Raw genomic sequence first — 19203 nt, forward strand, 5'->3', positions numbered from 1 at the left:
TTAGTATACTAGACTTACACACACACACACACACACACACACACACACACACACACACATATATATATATCCTAAGTAAAAAAAAAATGATAAAAAGAATATAGTGAATTTGCTGTGAAAAGTGAAACAACTGACATTTCAGGTCTTTCTTCAGGAAAAACTTAAAAGGAGATAATAAATGAGAGACAATTATCTCTCATTTATTTTTCTTCTTTCAATTTCTCCCTGAAGAAGCACATAATCCAAAACACTGGATTTTTCACTTGTATACAGCAAGTTCACTGCTCACTTTTTTATTGACTTTACTACATAAATCGTGCCAACACTAGCCTCTTTGAAGTCTGATCATATATATATATATATGTATAATGTAATACCTGACAACATTACAGTTGCTTCAATAGATGTATCTTATCCAAGGTAAGAATAAATGTATTATAAAACAGTGGCTTTTATACATGTACTGACATGGAAAAATAATCAGCATCAAGGTACTAACAAAGGAAAATGGTTATTTGTTGGAAGCAACAATAGATATTATAAAAGAGGGAAAAAGGAAAGGATGGAACAGAAGAAAGATGAAACTGATGGAAAGAAGAATCAAGCTTATCTCAGAAAAGTATCAACAGAACAATACAGTACAGAAATATGGAAAAATCATAACGGTTGATTGACAGCTGACCGGGGAACAAAAATTGTGACATGAGAATTGGAGAAGAACTATAAATGATAGTTGTAAAAAAAATCTATAAGTAGGCTGATAAATATATTACTTTTGGAAGAAAGATATTGACCCTTTTTTGTAGACTCATGCTTCTTATCTCTCTGCCTTTTACCAGTTTATTTGTATATAACATACTGGTGAGCCTTATATTATTATATCTAACCTTGACTTAATTGGTGCTTATTTTAATTTTGCTTTCCAGTAACTAAATTTATTTGTAATGTCTCATCTGAGATACAATCAGCGGCTCTGCTTATCTCCCCTATACTCTGCATACACGTGCACCAGCGATTTTCTTGCAATGAATAGTCAGTCACGTCATTTAATTCTGATAAATTACAAGGGAGAACTTGAAATTCCTGTGTCCATCAGTTTTAGTTCACTGTGCGACCACAAGTGGTGCTACGTGTATACATTTATTACTTACACTGTACTTGTGAGTGGCAAAACCAAACTTTTGAGGCAATTAAGGCTAAGAAAACTGAGAATGCCAATGAGTGTCATTTGACAATGAGAATTAAATTGTTCTACAAACTAAATTAAGGCATAAGTGACTGAGTATTATACTCATCATTTTCGGGCCGAAGAATCAACATGACACAGTGTGTGACATGGATGTACCACTTGAATTATGTGTACAATCATCCCTACCCAAACAAACTTTTCTACAGTTTTCATCCAATTTCACTCACAAGATATATATTGACATGAGGCTTTAGAAAATGGCATTTATCCAATATGCCAGGCAGTGGAATTGAACCCAGAACTTCATGGTTATGAAGTGAACTGCTTAACCATACAGCCATACTTTACCTACCATTTCATACTACAATAAAGTATAATCTTCCAGCATTTCTTTTCCTTTTGGTTCTACTCCTTTATTTGTCACATTTAACACGTTCATGCCCATTCAGACGTGAGAAGACCTTTCACAGCAGAAATAATTTCAGAAGAAAATTCTCCTCCTTGATATGACTGAAAACACATAATGGGCTGTGAATGACTTCATTGGATCACAGGATGAATGCAATTCTGCATCCTTTTACTTTGTTAATCTACAAACACTGAATTTGTCATTCACAGCCCAACAAGAAGAAAATTATTCCTAATAAAACAGCATATGGTACATTTTCTGATGCTCCTAAAGCTTGGTCCAAGCTAGAATTAAATGAATTATATCAAACAAATGTCCACAGTGGAAGGTCCTCACATATTCAAATACACTTGGACATGGTAAATGTAACTTTACACAAATGAAATATATTCAACACTGTTTCATGTGACAATATTTCTCTATTTGTATTTTTTTTATATTGGTTGGCTATATTTCTGTTACTGACAGCATCAATTATTACTCATTATTACTACATAGCTATATTTCTTTTAACTACCATATATATATATATATATATAATAATAATAATAATAATAATAATTGTGTACAGTGCTCAGGTGCACGACAACTCATCTAAAGTGTATATATAATCAGGTGTAGTTTATATATATATATATAGTTTATATATATATATATATATATAGGCGTAGGAGTGGCTGTGTGGTAAGTAGCTTGCTTACCAACCACATGGTTCCAGGTTCAGTTCCACTGCGTGGCACCGCAGGCAAGTGTCTTCTACTATAGCCTCGGGCCGCCTAAAGCCTCGTGAGTGGATTTGGTAGACGGAAACTAAAAGAAGCCCGTCGCATATATGTATATATATGTGTGAGCTTGTGTGTCTGTGTTTGTCCTCCTCAACATCGCTTGACAACCGATGCTGGTGTGTTTACGTCCCCGTAACTTAGTGGTTCGGCAAAAGAGCCCGATAGAATAAGTACTAGGCTTAAAAGAATAAGTCCTGGGGTCGATTTGCTCGACTAAAGACGGTGCTCCAGCATGGCTGCAGTCAAATGATTGAAACAAGTAAAAGAGTAAGAGTGTATATATATATATATATATATATATATATAAGCCCAACAGATGCTGGTTGAGTCTATTTATATATACTTGCAAAATTTATTCACTGCATTTAATATAGAATTTTGCACCATTCATTCCTAGAAATATTCAGCTTTTAATCTTGGCAACGATTAGCTAATCAATCACTCATTGCATAGTGACTCAGTATATAAGCTTTTTATTTTTAATCACTAAAAATCCTTTTCAAGCCATTTATTCCATTTATAGATTTTGTCAACTCATTTATTGTTTTCTCCAACTATCATTTATAATTTTCTCCATTTCTCATGCAATAATCTTTGTTTCCGGTTCAATTGTCAATCAAATGTTATAGAATTGCATTATGTGAAATTTCCATAATCCATGTATGGAGGAAATATGCATGATCTTACTGCATAGCAAGTATGCACACACACACACACACACATTTATTAAAGGTAACTACCTTAGAATTGAACAAGCACTTCAACACATGGATTTTCAAATGTACTGCTGAAAAGATAACTATGAAGTGAAATATTTGTAAGATATGTAATACTTAATAAATGAATAGATACTCTACATCATTATGTATTGAAACAGCTGTAAGGTGTGTAATACTCTACATTATTACATATTGAGCCCTTTACAAACTGGTGGTCTTCTCAATCTTCTTTCTAGGACTTATAAATAATATATGCATATTATATATATATATATATATATATATATATATATATATATATAGATGTGTGTGTGTGTGTGTGTGTGTGTGTGTGTGTGTGGGTTGTGTGTTTGTGTTGTGTATGCAGGCATGCACATGTGTGTGTGTATGCATGTGTTGTGTGTATGCAGGCATGCATATGTGTGTGTGTTTGTAATGTGTGATCTTAAATGTTTACCACTTAGTAAGTCATGCGAAAAGATGACAACCAACTGAAAAGAAAAATACATTATAAGTAAATAGTAACATGAAAGTGATGTCCATCAGTTAGCAGAAGATATCCACCTCAGCTAACAACTGAATGTAATTGTTGGTTACAGACCTATTCGGTGGTTGAAGATCAGTTCATTGGCTACTGTGAGCAGCATGCACTTTACGACGCCGATGACTTCTCCAGCAGAGCTAATTGCATTATGGGTAAAAGTGCCCGGAAGCCTTCATCAATATATGAACTGCTATTTGATGCCTAAACAAGTACATGAAAAACACACGAATTAGCAAGGTGCATGAAATATTGAGAGTAGGAAATATATATTTTTTTTTTATGGACAGAAAAATTTACATAGAAATATTGTACAGACAAGAAGGTAATATTTCAAACGCAGTATAGCTGTGAAAACAACAGAAAGATTGATTATTATTACCCTTATAAAACAAAAAAAGTTGTGAACAAACAGCTGGCTATTTGTTAACAACTTTTTCCATCTTATAAAGATAATAATATCCAATCTTTCTTCTCTTTTTATGGCTATAATGGCTATATTTGAAATATTACCTTGTCTATATAACATGATGCACTTTCAACGTTATGAAAAACATAATAAAAGTTTGTTTATGTATGTTGTTGTTGCATTACATAGAAATGTTTTTAGTGTTTTCTTTAACTTACAAAGGGTATCTAAAAGTGTTTATTATTATTATTATTATTTATTTTTTGATGTATCATTTAGTCAGTTGGAAGTTAACCCCATGATCTCTACAGGGTCTAAAATAACAGAAGGAAAAAACCAGGACATCAATATATATATATATAATGAACTGATTTTATACTACACAAGTTCTAGTCAATGTGGTGTGAATTCTAATGAATTCTTTTAAAATTTCACACCAGTAGAAAAAAAGCTAGTTGAAAAGTTGCTTTTTTCCAATGGGTGAGGAATTTTGAAAGACATTTACTAAAAAAATGAGAACATCAATAAATATACACATTTACACATACATACATGTGGCATTAGGAAGGGCATCCAGCTGTAGAAACACTGCCAGATCAGACTGGAGCCTGGTGCAGTCCCTGGCTTCCCAGACCCCGGTCAAACCGTCCAACCCGTGCTAGCGCGGAAAACGGACGTTAAACGATGATGATGATGATGATACATGATTATGTGCATACATACATGCATACATCATACACACACCTACATACAAATAGGTCAGTATAGAGAAATACTTATGCATAAATTTATTCAAACAAAACAGTAGACATCAAAATAATGTATAAAAAAAGCATTCATATCTTACTTCAAGATAAACATTAGTTATGTATTGGTTGACAGACTTCTTTTCACTCTCTTCTTCCTGCAAGAGGTAAACAAAAATCAGTTGAATAATTAACAGCTACATTAAGTAAGACACACAGATTACTATTTGGAACTAATCCTACCTCTATTGTTAACAATGATTTTTTTACCCAGCCCAGTAGTTATTTGTGACATCAGTAATTGGATTTCTTAATTGTTTTTTGATATCAGTAGAGATGAAATTTTGTCAAAGTATATAGTTTATAGTGGACACTTTCTAATAATGGCTCACAAATATGCAGAAATCCTGGGATCTAGTTTTTCCATCATGGCTTGGTGGATGCTTTCCATCTTCTACTGATATCTCTGTGCTTCTTTTTTTTTTTTTAGCACTATATGTCTATATGAGATGCTTTATCAAGAAGCAAATATCACAATATTGTGGCTTTCTTACAGTATGTCTGCATTAAGTAAGATTTCCAGATTGCTATTCAGAACTAAAACTGTTTCAGTCACAAATCACAAATAATGAAAGTGTGTGTGTGTGTATATATATATATATATATATATATATATAAAACACTATTGAAACAAGTCGAAATGAAATACCTATTGCAACTAATAATGTCTGCTCCAAGACTGATTTATGTAAGTGGAATATCAAAAGATAAAATTGGAAAATAATGACAAATTTCAAGACTTTGAAATTACAGCCAAATTCAGAGAAACTTGTACAGAACACCACTGCATGGCACTGAACTACCAGTGTATGAAATAGTAGTAGTAAAAGAGAATTCTGTAAAAGAACAATACTTACAGCAATTACTGTATTGAGACATTTGGCGAATTTGGTTGATAGAATGTTAATTTCAGTCCAGAATATTTTAGTCAAACTGAAGAAACAAGAGAGAGAAAAGAAATATTTATTTAAATTTACGAAAAATGAAAAATTTGAATTTTGACACATTATTCACTGAATCTGTTTTTAACAAATATATATACATACTAAACTTGGTTGTTGGAATTTGTTAGTAAAATCTAGCTTCAGCAAGAATATCCGAATAAGTATTTCAAATGGATGGTGTGTCCTGGTGATGAGTAAGGGAGATAATCATTTCAAGATAAACGGCAGGATTAGAAGTTTGAATTTTAAACCTAAGACCAGTAAGACCAAGGAAGAAAATGCACAAGATGTACATATTTAATTATTTTTCTTACTCATTACAAGGATCTAATGTATCATACTTAATGTACATACCCATTGATAAGCCAGTTACTGTAATATAAGTACTGAGATAACACATCTCTTATAGATGTGCTGTGTGAAAGATGTTATCTCAGGGTGAATACTGCAGTAACTGGTCTATTAACAGTGAATATATCTTTAATCTTTTACTTATTTCAGTCTGCAGCTATACTGAGGCACTATCTTAAAGAGTTTTTAGTCAAATGAATTGACCTCAGTACTTTCTTTTCCATTAAGCCTGGTACTTATTCTAGCAGTGTCTTTTGCTGAACTGCTATGTTATGGGGACATAAATGAACCAACACTGGTTGCCAAGTGGTGGAGTGGGGACAAACACACACACACACAATGGGCTTTTTTTCAGTTTCCGTCTACCAAATCTACTTACAAGGCTTTAGTTGGCCCAAGGTTATAGTAGAAGATACTTGTCCAAGATGTCACACAGTGGGAGTGAACCTGGAGCCATGTGGTTGGAAAGAAAGGTTCTTACCACACAGCCAAGCCTACATAAAGTATGATACACAGCTAGCTATAGAATACATGTCTTAATATGTAAATACTGCCTTATTTATGGGATTGTTTGTATGTCATCATCATCATTTAACGTCTGCTTTCCATGCTAGCATGGGTTTGATGATTTGACAGAGGACTGGCGAACCAGATGGCTGCATCAGGCTCCAATCTGATCCGGCAGAGTTTCTACAGCTGGATGCCCTTCCTAACACCAACCACTGGCACAAGGGCCAGTCAGGCAGTACTGGCAACAGTTACGCTCAAATGGTGTTTTTTACATGCCACCTGCACAGGTGCCAGTCCAGCGGTACTGGCAACGACCTCACTCGAATGTTTTCTGTTTATGTATATTCCTATAGACCGTAGGTATATTTGTTTACATTTTTTCTCCAAAAATTTATAAAATAAGAATGATATACTTCTAACAAAAAACTGTATATTTGATTGACACACACAATGTAAAAAGTAGACAATAATCTTAATGCTCCACTACTAATTTTAAACAGCTAATCAGGCTTATTGTTGTCACGAGTCTTCCCTGAAAAGTGATATGCATGATAGTGACTTCTGTGGTTATACATGCATACATAAACATGTCTAAATATGTGTGTGTGTGTGTGTGTGTGTGCATGCGTGCGCCTGTCTGAGTGGGCATGCAAATGCATCTAAGACAATCAATACACAAACAAAAATGAATTTAAAGAATAAAAGAAAATCAGAATCTATTTTATAAAATTAGGTAGAGAAATTAAAGAAAAATATCGGTAAAACAAATAACAAGAGAAAGAGAAAAAAGAAAAATGAGAGAGAGAGAAAGGGAGAGAAAGCAATGTACCTGGCAAGGTTTTTGGCACGATCTTCAACACTTCGTTCGACATCACTTTGCAAAAGGATCAGTTCCCCAGCTTTGTGGAACTGTTCAATTATTTTGGCTGTCAGTTCAGCCATTGACTGGATTGCAACTGTGTAAATTTCCTATAGTTATAAATATACATAATGTTGGCATTTAATATGGAATTATAGTATTTAAACAATAAAAGAGAGAGTGTGCGTGTGTGTGTGTGTTGGTAGTAATAATAAGGCTAGTTGGAAGAAATGAAAGGATTGTTCATTAGTTTATGTATATACTGGTACAGAAAGTCTTCAAATTTTCTAAGGAAATAAATTAAATAAATAAAGCTGAATATAAACATTATTATATTTAAGAATTCTTTTGTCTAATGCTTGAGAACGTTTGTGCTCTACTATTTTATTCTATTTTATTTCCTACTCCCGAACTATATGGGAGTACTCCCTAACTATATGGCCGTTTTATGTTAAAACTGGCCAGATCTGGCCTCTTACACCTACCCAACAATGTCATTCTGAAAATAAACAACCACATCATTGAAATCTCACAGCTATGACATAATGTATGATTAATTCAAAACAATGTGATTAAAAAAGCATTACACTTGACAAAATAATCTAAATACTAAAGGGTTAACAGTTCCATTAATCCACTGTCCAGGATTAGTAATTCTTTTTTTTTTTTATCAATCTTGAAAGGATAAAAGGCAAAGTTGCCCTCAGTAGGATCTGAGCATAAAGTCAAAAGTTACACATAGATAACTGTAACACGACATCTAACACCTTTGTTAAACCATTTTCTTTAAGAAAGTCTAATACAATGAATTTCTATCGATCTTGTATCTCTTGCATTATTTTCTATCGTGAATCTCAATAAAAGCTACTTAGTTGACTCTTGTAATTGAAAGAAGAAAAAAAAACCAAAAAAAAAACCCAAAAAAATGTAAATAAAAACCTTCTGAAATTACCAAATGTCAAATGTGAAGAAGAAAAAAAGAGTCTATTAAGTCACATATCATGATCCTTATTGATTGTATAATCCAGGAGCTTATGAAGATATTAGCTAATTAATTACTAAATCTCTAGTAATACCAGTCCTTTATAACTAAATATTAACATTTGATCAGTACTGTAGTTAACATTCCCTCAACATTGAATGTTATGCATATGCTGTTTTTGCAATATTAGAAACAGATGACTAACTTAAACACAGGTGGTTATATCTTTTGTTGTTTTTTTTTATGCATTTATATTGATGCATTACAAAATATTTTTCTCATTTCAGAGATAATGTTTTTCTTCTATGATAAAGTATGAGATATTTTGACACAGCCATTTTGGCCCTGCCTATTTGGCATTGCAGGTTTGACACTTGGAGCTTTGTCCCCAGGAACTTATGGCATAAAAATTTTGTTTTTGTTCTAGTTATCAACTCACTGAAGCAACTACTAAACGGCATTTAATTTCCTGCTTCACTTTGTGTGTAAGACAGCAACTGTTTATGTCAATCAGTTTCAATCTATTATTTGTAATCTCTCTATCTCTGTATGGATATAGTTTTGTGTGTGTGTGTGTGTGTGTGTGTGTGCATACGCACACCTCTAATTCCAAAAAGTGTTGTTGCCAAAAACAGGTTCAGCATTCAATCAGATTGGCCAAATAACCAGCCCCTGGAAGGGACCTTTATATCTACTTTATATAACCAATTTTTTAAAACACCCAAGGGAAATAACCCATAGCACCTGTACAATATTTTTTAAACACTCAAGGGAAATAACCCATTTTATTGTTTAATTTGAATATTGATTTTTTTGTGTGCCCTATTTCTAACTTTTGCAGACAATATCTCTTTTATACTTTATTTGACATGTGAGTAGAATTCATGTATGGAAACCTTGTGATATACTTAGATTGTTGAAAACAATCAATAATAGGGCCTTTCCAATGGATCCTTCTATCTACTACATATTACTAATATTTTATTTAAACCCAAGGGAAATAACCAATACCACCTGCAGATTTTAGCGAAGTGATCAATATTTGATTCTCACAATCAGCCGACCTAGTTCTGCATTTCACAATGGATTATGCAAAAGAAAAAAAGGAAAGGACACACTGAATAATGAAGCCTTAGATACACTATGTCTGAATAAAATATAGAATGGTCACAGATGGATTTCCTTTAATTATAGTCCCGCTTTATCAGAGCTGATCTGGGGACTAAACAAACAACAATAAACTACAGCTTCTTTTTAGTTACATGGTTGTTATATAACTTTACCATTACAGATTTACTTTGAAAAAAAAAAGGCTTTTCCAAAATAATGAATATATTTCACCTTGGGATCAGCTGCTTTCTTCTCTTCATCTGTTGAATGAGTTTCAAAAAACTCTGTGATCCATTGCCTTGCGTTGGCTTGACACTGAAAAAAAATTGCAAGAAAGTAAAGTGAGGTGAACAGAATATATATTTGTTTTGTTTTGTTCTTTTCGTTTGTTTTTTAAATGGCTTAGTGAGAGGAAGATCAGAGCCCATTAACTATCCGGGGTCCCTCAGATTATCAAGAGGGAGAAAACAAGCTCAGCCAATGGGTTGCTACAATAAGAAACAGCACATCAATATAAGGAATAATCCTCAAATCCCAGATCAACTCTGAATGCTTAAACAGAGTGAATTCCACTAAAGGCAAGGACCAGGTGTTGTTAAATTGGACAATGGACTAAGACTACCACCCCAAAACAGTAACAGTCTTGCCAACAGGCTTCTATTGTTTCTGACCACCAAATTTCAGTCACGAAGCTTTGATTGACCCAGTTATGATAGAAAATATTTGCCCATGATCCACACAGTTGATCTGAAACCAAAACATTGTAGTTACAAAGCAAACATCTTGACTGCACAGCTAGGTCTTACAAAAGAAAAGCAAACAATGCTATTTCATAATTTTGTTATTCAATTCTTCCTATATTCTCACAAGTATAAATACAATATTTGAAGTTTACTTCCCAACCACATGGTTTCAGGTTCAGTCCCACAGTGTAACACCTTGAACAACTGTCTTCTATAGACCCAGGTCGATCAAAGCCTTATGTGTAGATTTGGTAGCTGGAAACCGTCATCTGTGCACACGCGTGCATGTGCGCACACACGCATGTATGTGGGTGCCTGCATGTATGTGTACATTTGAGTGTATTTACACTATAGGTTACTTTAATACAAGGAGAAAGATAAGTTTGAAAGCAGAGGCAATGGTGAGGAGTTCTAGCTACATTTTGTCAAACTTCGATACAGTTGAAATGCACAAGTCTCCAATGACCAAGTGGTTAAAAAGTATCAACAGAAGGGCACCCAGGAGTAATAGCCTGGATCTGGCCTGGCCCCTTTGAGTGTAAGAAACTAAAGGCCAAAACACTTGCCTGAGTGGGGTTTCTCTTTTGAAGACCTTCAGCTGTTCAGCTATCTTGATAATTTTTTACCACTTATTCAAGATTTTAGAAATTAGAACCCAAGAAACTAAACTAATAATAATGTGTTGTGCTGCACTGACAGTGTGATTTTGCCAGAGTCTATAGAAAGAACTTTAAATTTGAAAAATGTGACCCCACTTACCTTATTAAGTTTGTCTGGTTGAGCTCCCAGGTGGACATCTGATAAATGCTCAGTAACAAGACCAACAAACAAGTGGTCTTTATCAAAATCTTCTGCAAAACATAACAAAATAAAACAATTGTTAGAATTGTAATAAACTTCCACTTCTCATTGATTTTATGACAGAATGTAAGATTTAGTTTTTAAAATCATTTTTTAGAAAGGACAGGTTGAGGTGAATCCTTTACAAAATATAATTTTATTGTTTCTGGAAAGGTGAAAAACAAAGTCAACCATGGCATGATTTCAATATAAAATAGTGAAGCAACAAACTGTGAAGTATCTTGTCTAGCACTATCATCTTCACCATCTCCATTGTTATTAATGGAATAAGAGATATATCTTTTTTTTTTTTATCATTTATTTGTTTCAGTCACTGGACTGAAGTCTTGCTAGAGCAACACTCTGAAGGGTTTAGTCAAACAAATTGACCTCAGTACTTATTATTCTTATGTCTGATACTTACTCTATGCGGTTTCTTTTGCTAAACTACTAAGTTACAGGGACATAAACAAACCAACACAGGTTGTCAAGCAATGGTGGGGAAACAAACACAAACACATCATCATCCTTTAACGCCCATTTTCCATGTTGGCATGGGTTGGATGGTTTGACCAGAGCTGATTTGCCTTGATTTCTATGGCTGGATGCTATAGAAATCAACCACTAATGGCAACCACTTTATAGTGTGTGCTGAGTTTCTACAGTTTCCATGTAGTTTCCAACTTCCGGATTCACTCACAAGGCACTGATTGGTTTAGGACTATAGTAGAAGACATTTGCTCAAGGTAGCATGCAGTGGGATTGTACCCAAAACCATGCAGTCACAAAGCAAGCTTCTTAAGCACACAGCCATGCCAGTCCCAATTCCAAGCAGCCTGGCAATGCCTATATAGATGATATTTTCTATGATTATAAAATGTAATTTTCCAATTTAGATAGCTACGGTGTATTATCATCATCAGTGTCATCATCATTTAACTTCCACTTTTCCATGCTTGCATGAGTCAGACGTAATTTGTTGAGGCAGAGTTTCTATGACTGGATGCCTTTCCTGTAGCCAACCCTTACTGACTTCTATCTTTAACTGTTCTTTCAATAATGTTTCACCAGATAACATTCTAATAAATGAATGATGTTCCAAAGCCAGGGTCATGACCAAAGCCAGGGTTATGCTGAAATCATGAGATGCAGCATGGTGGGTGCAAACTACCTCATATAGTCAATAGTGAATATCACTAGATGCTGGTAAATGAATGGTCAACAGCCAGGGTCAACCAGTTCACTTGGTGAAATACTGCTAACATTTGTAGTCATGATGTGCACAGATGAAACATTGACCTATCAAAAGAACAATGTAACTTATTGGTCTGGGCAAATTGCCCAACCAGATGACGATGACAGTTAAGTCCAACACTCAACATTTTTTTGAGATCATTAATAAACAAATAAACAAATTTAAAATACCTTCATCTTCTATAGCCACTTCAAAAGCATCCCTCACTTTTAGAAGTTCGTTTTTCATGTCTTCTTCTTCTTCTTCCTTGCCAGCATTAGAAGAGTGGTATTCAAGCAATGCACTTAACTTAGCTTCACTTTGTTGAGAGAGCAGCCGTAAAGCATCCATATGAGCTTGCCCTGAAATATACAATGTACAACATACAGAACCTCCAAGACCAGACTAAACAGTCATCATCATCATCATCATACTCATAATCTTCACATCCACTTTTCCATACTTTCATGGATCAGACCAAGTTTATTAAGGCGGATTTTCTATGGCCAGATGCCCCTGCTGTCACCAACTTTTGACTGATTCCAAGAAAAGTACTATTTCCCTTGACATGTTTCCAGAGATGGTTATTTTTTCTGATGAGTTGTAATGTACCTGAGTACTGTATGCAATAAGTTCATTATATTATAACACTTGGAAATAAAAAAAACATTCATTTACAACAATCACACAATGCCAAGTTAAGGAAACACACACACACACATTTATGATGGACTTCTTTCAGTTTTTGTCAACTAAATCCACCCACAAAACTTTTTCAACCTAGGGCTAAAGTAGAAAACACTTTCCCAAGGTGCCATACAAGTAAACTGAACTCGAGATACTTTGTGGTTGGAAAACAAAGGTCTTAACCACAGATATCAATAATATTTTTGAGAATAACAAACATTATATTTTAGAACAGCCTAAATTTTAACATGACACATTGCAATCAGCATGCAAGAAAAAAATATACCTGAGAAACAAGCTGTTACTCATTTGCAATCACGTGCATACTTAGCAGCTGCTACCAAATACTACTCCTTAGACCATTACCACAACAGAAAGTGTGTGAGAGTGTGTGTTTGTGTGTGGGTATTCACATACTGTTTACAAATGAAAATGTATTTAATATATGCAGTAATGTTCATATATTTTGCAACAGCTGATGATTCAAAGAGTTTCACACGACATGCTGTTGTTCAGGTGATACAGACATAAACAACTACACCACATAGTAGGGAAACTGAATAACAACAGTGAATCGTCAGCTATTTCTAAATATCTATCTATATATATAAAATAAGGGATGTCTGTGTGTGTGTAACACATATGCATTTCTACAGTTTTCAACCAATTTTCACCAGACTTTACACATACATTACTTATGTGCCATGGATGGTCATGCATTATAACATTTTGCCCAGAGCTCCCATGTAATGCAAGAAACTGACCATCAAAAAAAGGTTTTTACATGGGTTTTTCTCTAAAAACTGCAGTTCTCAACCAATTCTCTCCCTTCGACTTCTGCAGTTTTCTCTCCCTTTTCATTGTCTATTTCTTCTCTTTCTTTTTCTCACTTTCACAAATTTAGATATGTTTCTCTCTCTCTGAAAATTGATTTCAGTGTATTTCAGTTTTGTCATGCGTAAATATCTTTGTCTTCACGCTATTTGTACATTCTCCCTACAACATCACTTATTTAAAATTTTTTGCACTCCGTCTATTGGTGTGCTAAACTCAAATTGTTGTTTATGCAAAGCTTTAACATTTACTCCACAAATGTTTTGTCATCAATGCTACACTTTCCTGTATCACCTGTTTCAACATGAATGTAATACATATCAGGTCATCCCATAAGTTCTGTCCAATTTTACCTTTTTTAAAATTGAATGAATTTAATAGTAATTTAGAATGTCTAATGGATTATTTTTATGCATTTGTGTACATTTAAACTAATTAAATAATATTTTACAGAATAATAGAATTTAAATTTCTTTGATTAAAACCCTTTCTAACATGGAAGTATCCAAAGAGCATTTGAGGCACATAATGCTTTATGAGTACAAAAAAAGGAAACTCTGCAGCCGAAGTGACTCGAAGCATACACTCAGTTTATGGGAAAGAATGCTCGAATGAAAGAACTTGCAGAAGATGGTTTGCAAAATTCAGAAGTAAAGATTTCAGCCTTGAAGATGAAGATCAAACAGGATGTTAAGTTGAGTTTGATGATAAGCTCCTTGAGGCATTACTTGAAGAAAATCCTGCATTATCAGTTAAAGAATTAGCAATAAACCATAGTTCAAACCATACAACTGTTCATCGTCATCTTCAACAACTTGGAAAGGTTCCTAAACTTGGAAAATGGGTGCCTCATGAATTGTCTGAAAGCAACCACAAATCCCAAGTTGACATATGCTCTTCCCTCCATTCTCATGAACTCATTTCACCCTTTTTGGATAGACTTGTGACTGGTGAAAAAAAATGGATTTTCTATCGAAACCTTAAACATTGTAAACAGTAGCTTGGTAAAAGGGAAAAAGCTCAACCACAACTGAGAAGGGCACTTCATGGGAAAAAGGTTCTTCTCTCTATCTGGTGGGATTGCAAAGGAGTAATTCACTTTCAATTGTTACCACCTAATGCAACAATCAATGCTCAAGTCTACTGTCAGCAATTAGAGTGTTTAAACCAAGCTTTGAAGAAAAAAAAGACCCACTTTAGTGAATTGAAAAGGAGTAATGTTTCATCAGAACAATGCGCGACCCCACATTGCAAAGATCACATCACAGAAGATCAAAGAGCTTGGTTGGGAAAAAATTCCTCATCCACCTTATTCTCCTTCAGACTACCATTTGTTTCATAGTTTACAGAATCATTTGGGGGACATAACTTTTGCAAGCCAGGAGGAGGTCGAAACTGACATTTCAGAGTTCTTCGCTTTGAAACCAAAAGAGTTTTACATTGATGGGATTAAAAAGCTTGTAAATAGATGGAAGGAAGTCATAGATAATCAGGGAAAGTACATTGATGATTAAATTTCAATTAAATATAACATTTGATCACTTGTTTTCTTTATTCAAAATTCAGACAGAACTTATGGGATGACCTGATATATACAAACTATGTCATTTTAATCCCGAGCAATGCCAGGTATCTCTGCTAGTATATATATATATAGGTGGGTGGGTGCAGATATGGCTGCATATGGAGTGAAGAAGTTTGCTTCACAACTACATGACCCCACATTTGATCCTTTGAATTAATATCTCTACCAGCTCACTATTCACCTTCAGAAGAAGCAGTAATGCTTTGTTTTGTAATAGACAGCCCAGATTGAGCAGACCTATCAAAGCTGTTCTACTAGTGACCATCCTGTCCTTTTGCAGGTTAGGGAATACATTATCTGGCCTAACAACCCTTTCTTTTTTAAGATGAAATATGATTTGACAGAGATTAGTTACTAGTTATAGCAGATAAAGTAACAGCATAAAGACTCAGTTGTCAGCTTTGTTTGCTAATACTTAACAAAAGGAAACTTCAAGGAGCGATTCCCAATCCGATAAAGTTAACAAAAAAGAAAAACATGACATAGGATAGAACAATCATCATAAGTGTAATATAATAAATGAAAAATATTTAGAAACCTTGGTAATCTTCAAACAAAGCTCCAAAATCAAACTTCAGCGCTTCGGTAGTTTCTTGAGCAATTTTTTCTTCCATTTCTGATTTCTCTTTAGCTTCCTTCAGCAGATCAGCAAGCTGTGGTGAATCACCTCTCTCGAATAACATTTTGGTTTTATCCCTGATTCCTACTGGGTCATGTTCATTGATTGCATCAAATGTTTTCCTCCCTAAACTTTCTAACACATCAAGGCTTCCTGTAACAATGTTTTTACTCTGGAACAACAAAACAAACAGCCAATAAGAGTTTTAAAAAGTACACAAAGCAAAGCAACTTGAGTATCCTAAATGTGATTTAATCTTTTTCACACAAACCCATCCAAGACACCCTACTGTTTCCATGTTACTAATCTGCTCATATTTAGATATTCGAATTTAGATTGCAATCACAAAAATAATTTTATTATTTTGTCATTGTATTTGGTTTTACATTCTTGATGTGAACTCATGTTGAAACAGATTTTGTCATATCTTGGATCATCATAATGACAATAATAAACACAAACACTGGTTCTATTTCAATTCTTTATCTTTTTTTTTTGTATTTGTCAACTGATTAGCCATTTAACCAATTAACTAATTAACTGTTTGATTACTTGTTCAATTAATCAAATGCTAGATTTCAGTAGGTAAAATTTCCATAGTAAATTTATGTAAGAACATTTCATTATTCTTAGATGTGTAGACTGTATTCCAAACAGTCTACACAAGTAACTAAAACATCATGTAAAGATGCAACATGCATTTAAAGCATCAAAGTTACCACAAATACTAAATGTCACAAACCCTGATGTCTAATAACAACCCCTACATATATATCAATGCCATAACTAAATCCAAAAGCCCTGATCAGTTGATGACCATCCACAAAACTCAAATAAAACCTATACTGGAATACTATTTATGTATATGGGCCAGTGCTGCTGCTAAAGTACATACAAACATCCTAGACTTTAAAAGAATACAGATTGATTAGTAAAGACTCACTCACAACCCAAACAACCACAATTTCATAAATACGCCGTTTCTTCTCTCTTCCTTATGTATAGTTCCTGCATCAGTCTTTCAACTAGCTAGTTTCATATTTTCTTCTACCCAGGCCCACCCAATATAACTGTCTCCCCTCTTGTTACACCTACCATGTCCTTACATCCAACCACCACCACCAGATCCCACATTAAACTCTTAATCCTTCCCCTGCAGACCTTGATCCCTCTAGAGTTCCCTTCCTAACTACATCAACCAATAGTTTGACCCTCAGCTACACTAGTCTCAGTCAGAAGGGCCTGTGCAAGTCATAGATACAGACTAACCCTTATAAAGAAAGCAAAAACACTTTTCTCTTTGAATGACAATGGAGGAAACTAATAAAATCAAGTTCTTCTATTGAGATTTTACAATGAGCTACTTTGCTAAATGAATACAATTTTTCGCTTACCTTTTCTTGAACTGCCCCAGTAATCTTGGACACTCCCCAACCAGACAGCCAACCACCGATACCATGATTCTCTGATTTTGACCCTTCTCCTTCCTCACCTTCTCTAACATCAGGGTGTTCTTCAGGAGGCAAAGTTTCGGTTTTGTCTTCTGGTTTCTTTCCTGTTCACAAACATGAAACAAATGAAACAAACAAAATTACAAAATTTACCAAAAAAACCAAAACAAGTGACATTATTTAATGAACAGAAAGTACAAACTAAGTACAAAGAAAAGCAAAAACATATATTTATATAAATTATATGCAAAATACATAAATTTATAATAAAATTAATATATCTTTATCTTTTACTTGCTTCAGTCATTGGACTGTGTCATGCTGGGGCATAGCCTTGACGGTTTTAGTAGAGCAAATTGACCTGAGTACTTAATTTTTAGGTTTGATAGTTATTCTATCAGCCTTGTTTACTAAACCACTAAGTTATGGAGGACATAAACAAACCAACACTGGTAGACAAGCGATGGGGTGGACAAACACAGACTCATATACACACATATATTGTATATACACATATATGATAACAGTCCCTGTCAACCAAATTTACTCATAAAGCACAAGTCAGCCCGGGGCTTTGAAAGAAGACATTTGCCCAAGGTGCTGTACAGCGGAATTGAACCCAAAACTACATGGTTGCAAAGCGAGATTCTTAACCACACAGCTATGCCTGCACCTATACCCACATACCCATTCAGTTTATGGGAAAAAATATATATAATGATGACTAGATATGGATATATATATATATATCCAGGTGGGTATCATGCGAACACTGGTAACTGCATCGAGTAGTAAAAAGCACTTAAGATTAGTTATGGTGAGTAATCCCACTATAATTCATCTGATAGGTTAATTCTGTGTTCACTTCACAGGATTATAAATATTTTGGGGATTTACACACACACACACACACACATATATATATATCCTGAATTCATAGGCTCGTTATTTATAAATCTAAATTTTTTTTCTGATATTTAAATAGCTACATATGTAAATTTTAAAAAGTTATTTAGTTTACATGTCCCAAAATACAAGTAGTTTAACAAACATCAAATCTGATATTCAACTTGGAAGGATCTTATAAGCAGTAGTTTAGACTATTCAGCATCCACGTAAATGGTGTAATTATATTTTATAAAAATTACGAAGTTATCAAAACAAGACTTCCTCTCTGAAATATTCTCTTCTCTAATTGACTATAATTTATACTTTTGTCAGAAACGATGTCTCTCAAAGACAATGATGGCTTAAAATTTTTACACAAGGCCAGTATGTTTGGATGAGGAGGATAAGTCAATTACATTGAGCCCCAAAATTCAGCTGACACTTATTTTATTGACCCCTTGAAGGGATAAAAGGAAAAGTCGACCTTGGCAAAATTTGAACATTTGAATGGACAAAATGCTACTAAGCATTTTATCCGGCATGCTAACGATTCTGCCAGCTTGCCATCCTCTGCTAACTGGCCACCAATAATATCTGGCGATACTACTCCAGATCTCTTATCTTTTACTTGTTTCAGTCATTAGATTAGTCATGTTAGAGAATTGTTTTGAAGGGATTGCTTGAACAAATTAATCTCATACTTATATT

At 34.2% G+C, this 19203-nt stretch overlaps 1 protein-coding gene across 5 annotated transcripts in view; it reads right to left on the reverse strand.

The window, feature by feature from the left end:
- Positions 1-19203, reverse strand: part of LOC115218642 (protein FAM114A2) — a 39123-nt gene that overhangs the window by 4370 nt on the left and 15550 nt on the right. For all 5 annotated transcript variants that reach the window (XM_029788560.2, XM_036508371.1, XM_036508370.1 and 2 more), the window contains exons 5-13: positions 17551-17711; positions 16076-16328; positions 12623-12793; positions 11117-11208; positions 9846-9929; positions 7493-7632; positions 5716-5791; positions 4900-4956; positions 3704-3847 (exon numbers count right to left, since the gene is read on the reverse strand). In XM_029788560.2, the coding sequence (XP_029644420.1) occupies positions 3755-3847; positions 4900-4956; positions 5716-5791; positions 7493-7632; positions 9846-9929; positions 11117-11208; positions 12623-12793; positions 16076-16328; positions 17551-17711 (1127 nt within the window). In that variant the 3' untranslated portion in view covers positions 3704-3754. The remainder of the gene's footprint in view (positions 1-3703; positions 3848-4899; positions 4957-5715; positions 5792-7492; positions 7633-9845; positions 9930-11116; positions 11209-12622; positions 12794-16075; positions 16329-17550; positions 17712-19203) is intronic.

Source organism: Octopus sinensis, linkage group LG13, assembly GCF_006345805.1.
Source record: "Octopus sinensis linkage group LG13, ASM634580v1, whole genome shotgun sequence".
NCBI lineage: Eukaryota > Metazoa > Mollusca > Cephalopoda > Octopoda > Octopodidae > Octopus > Octopus sinensis.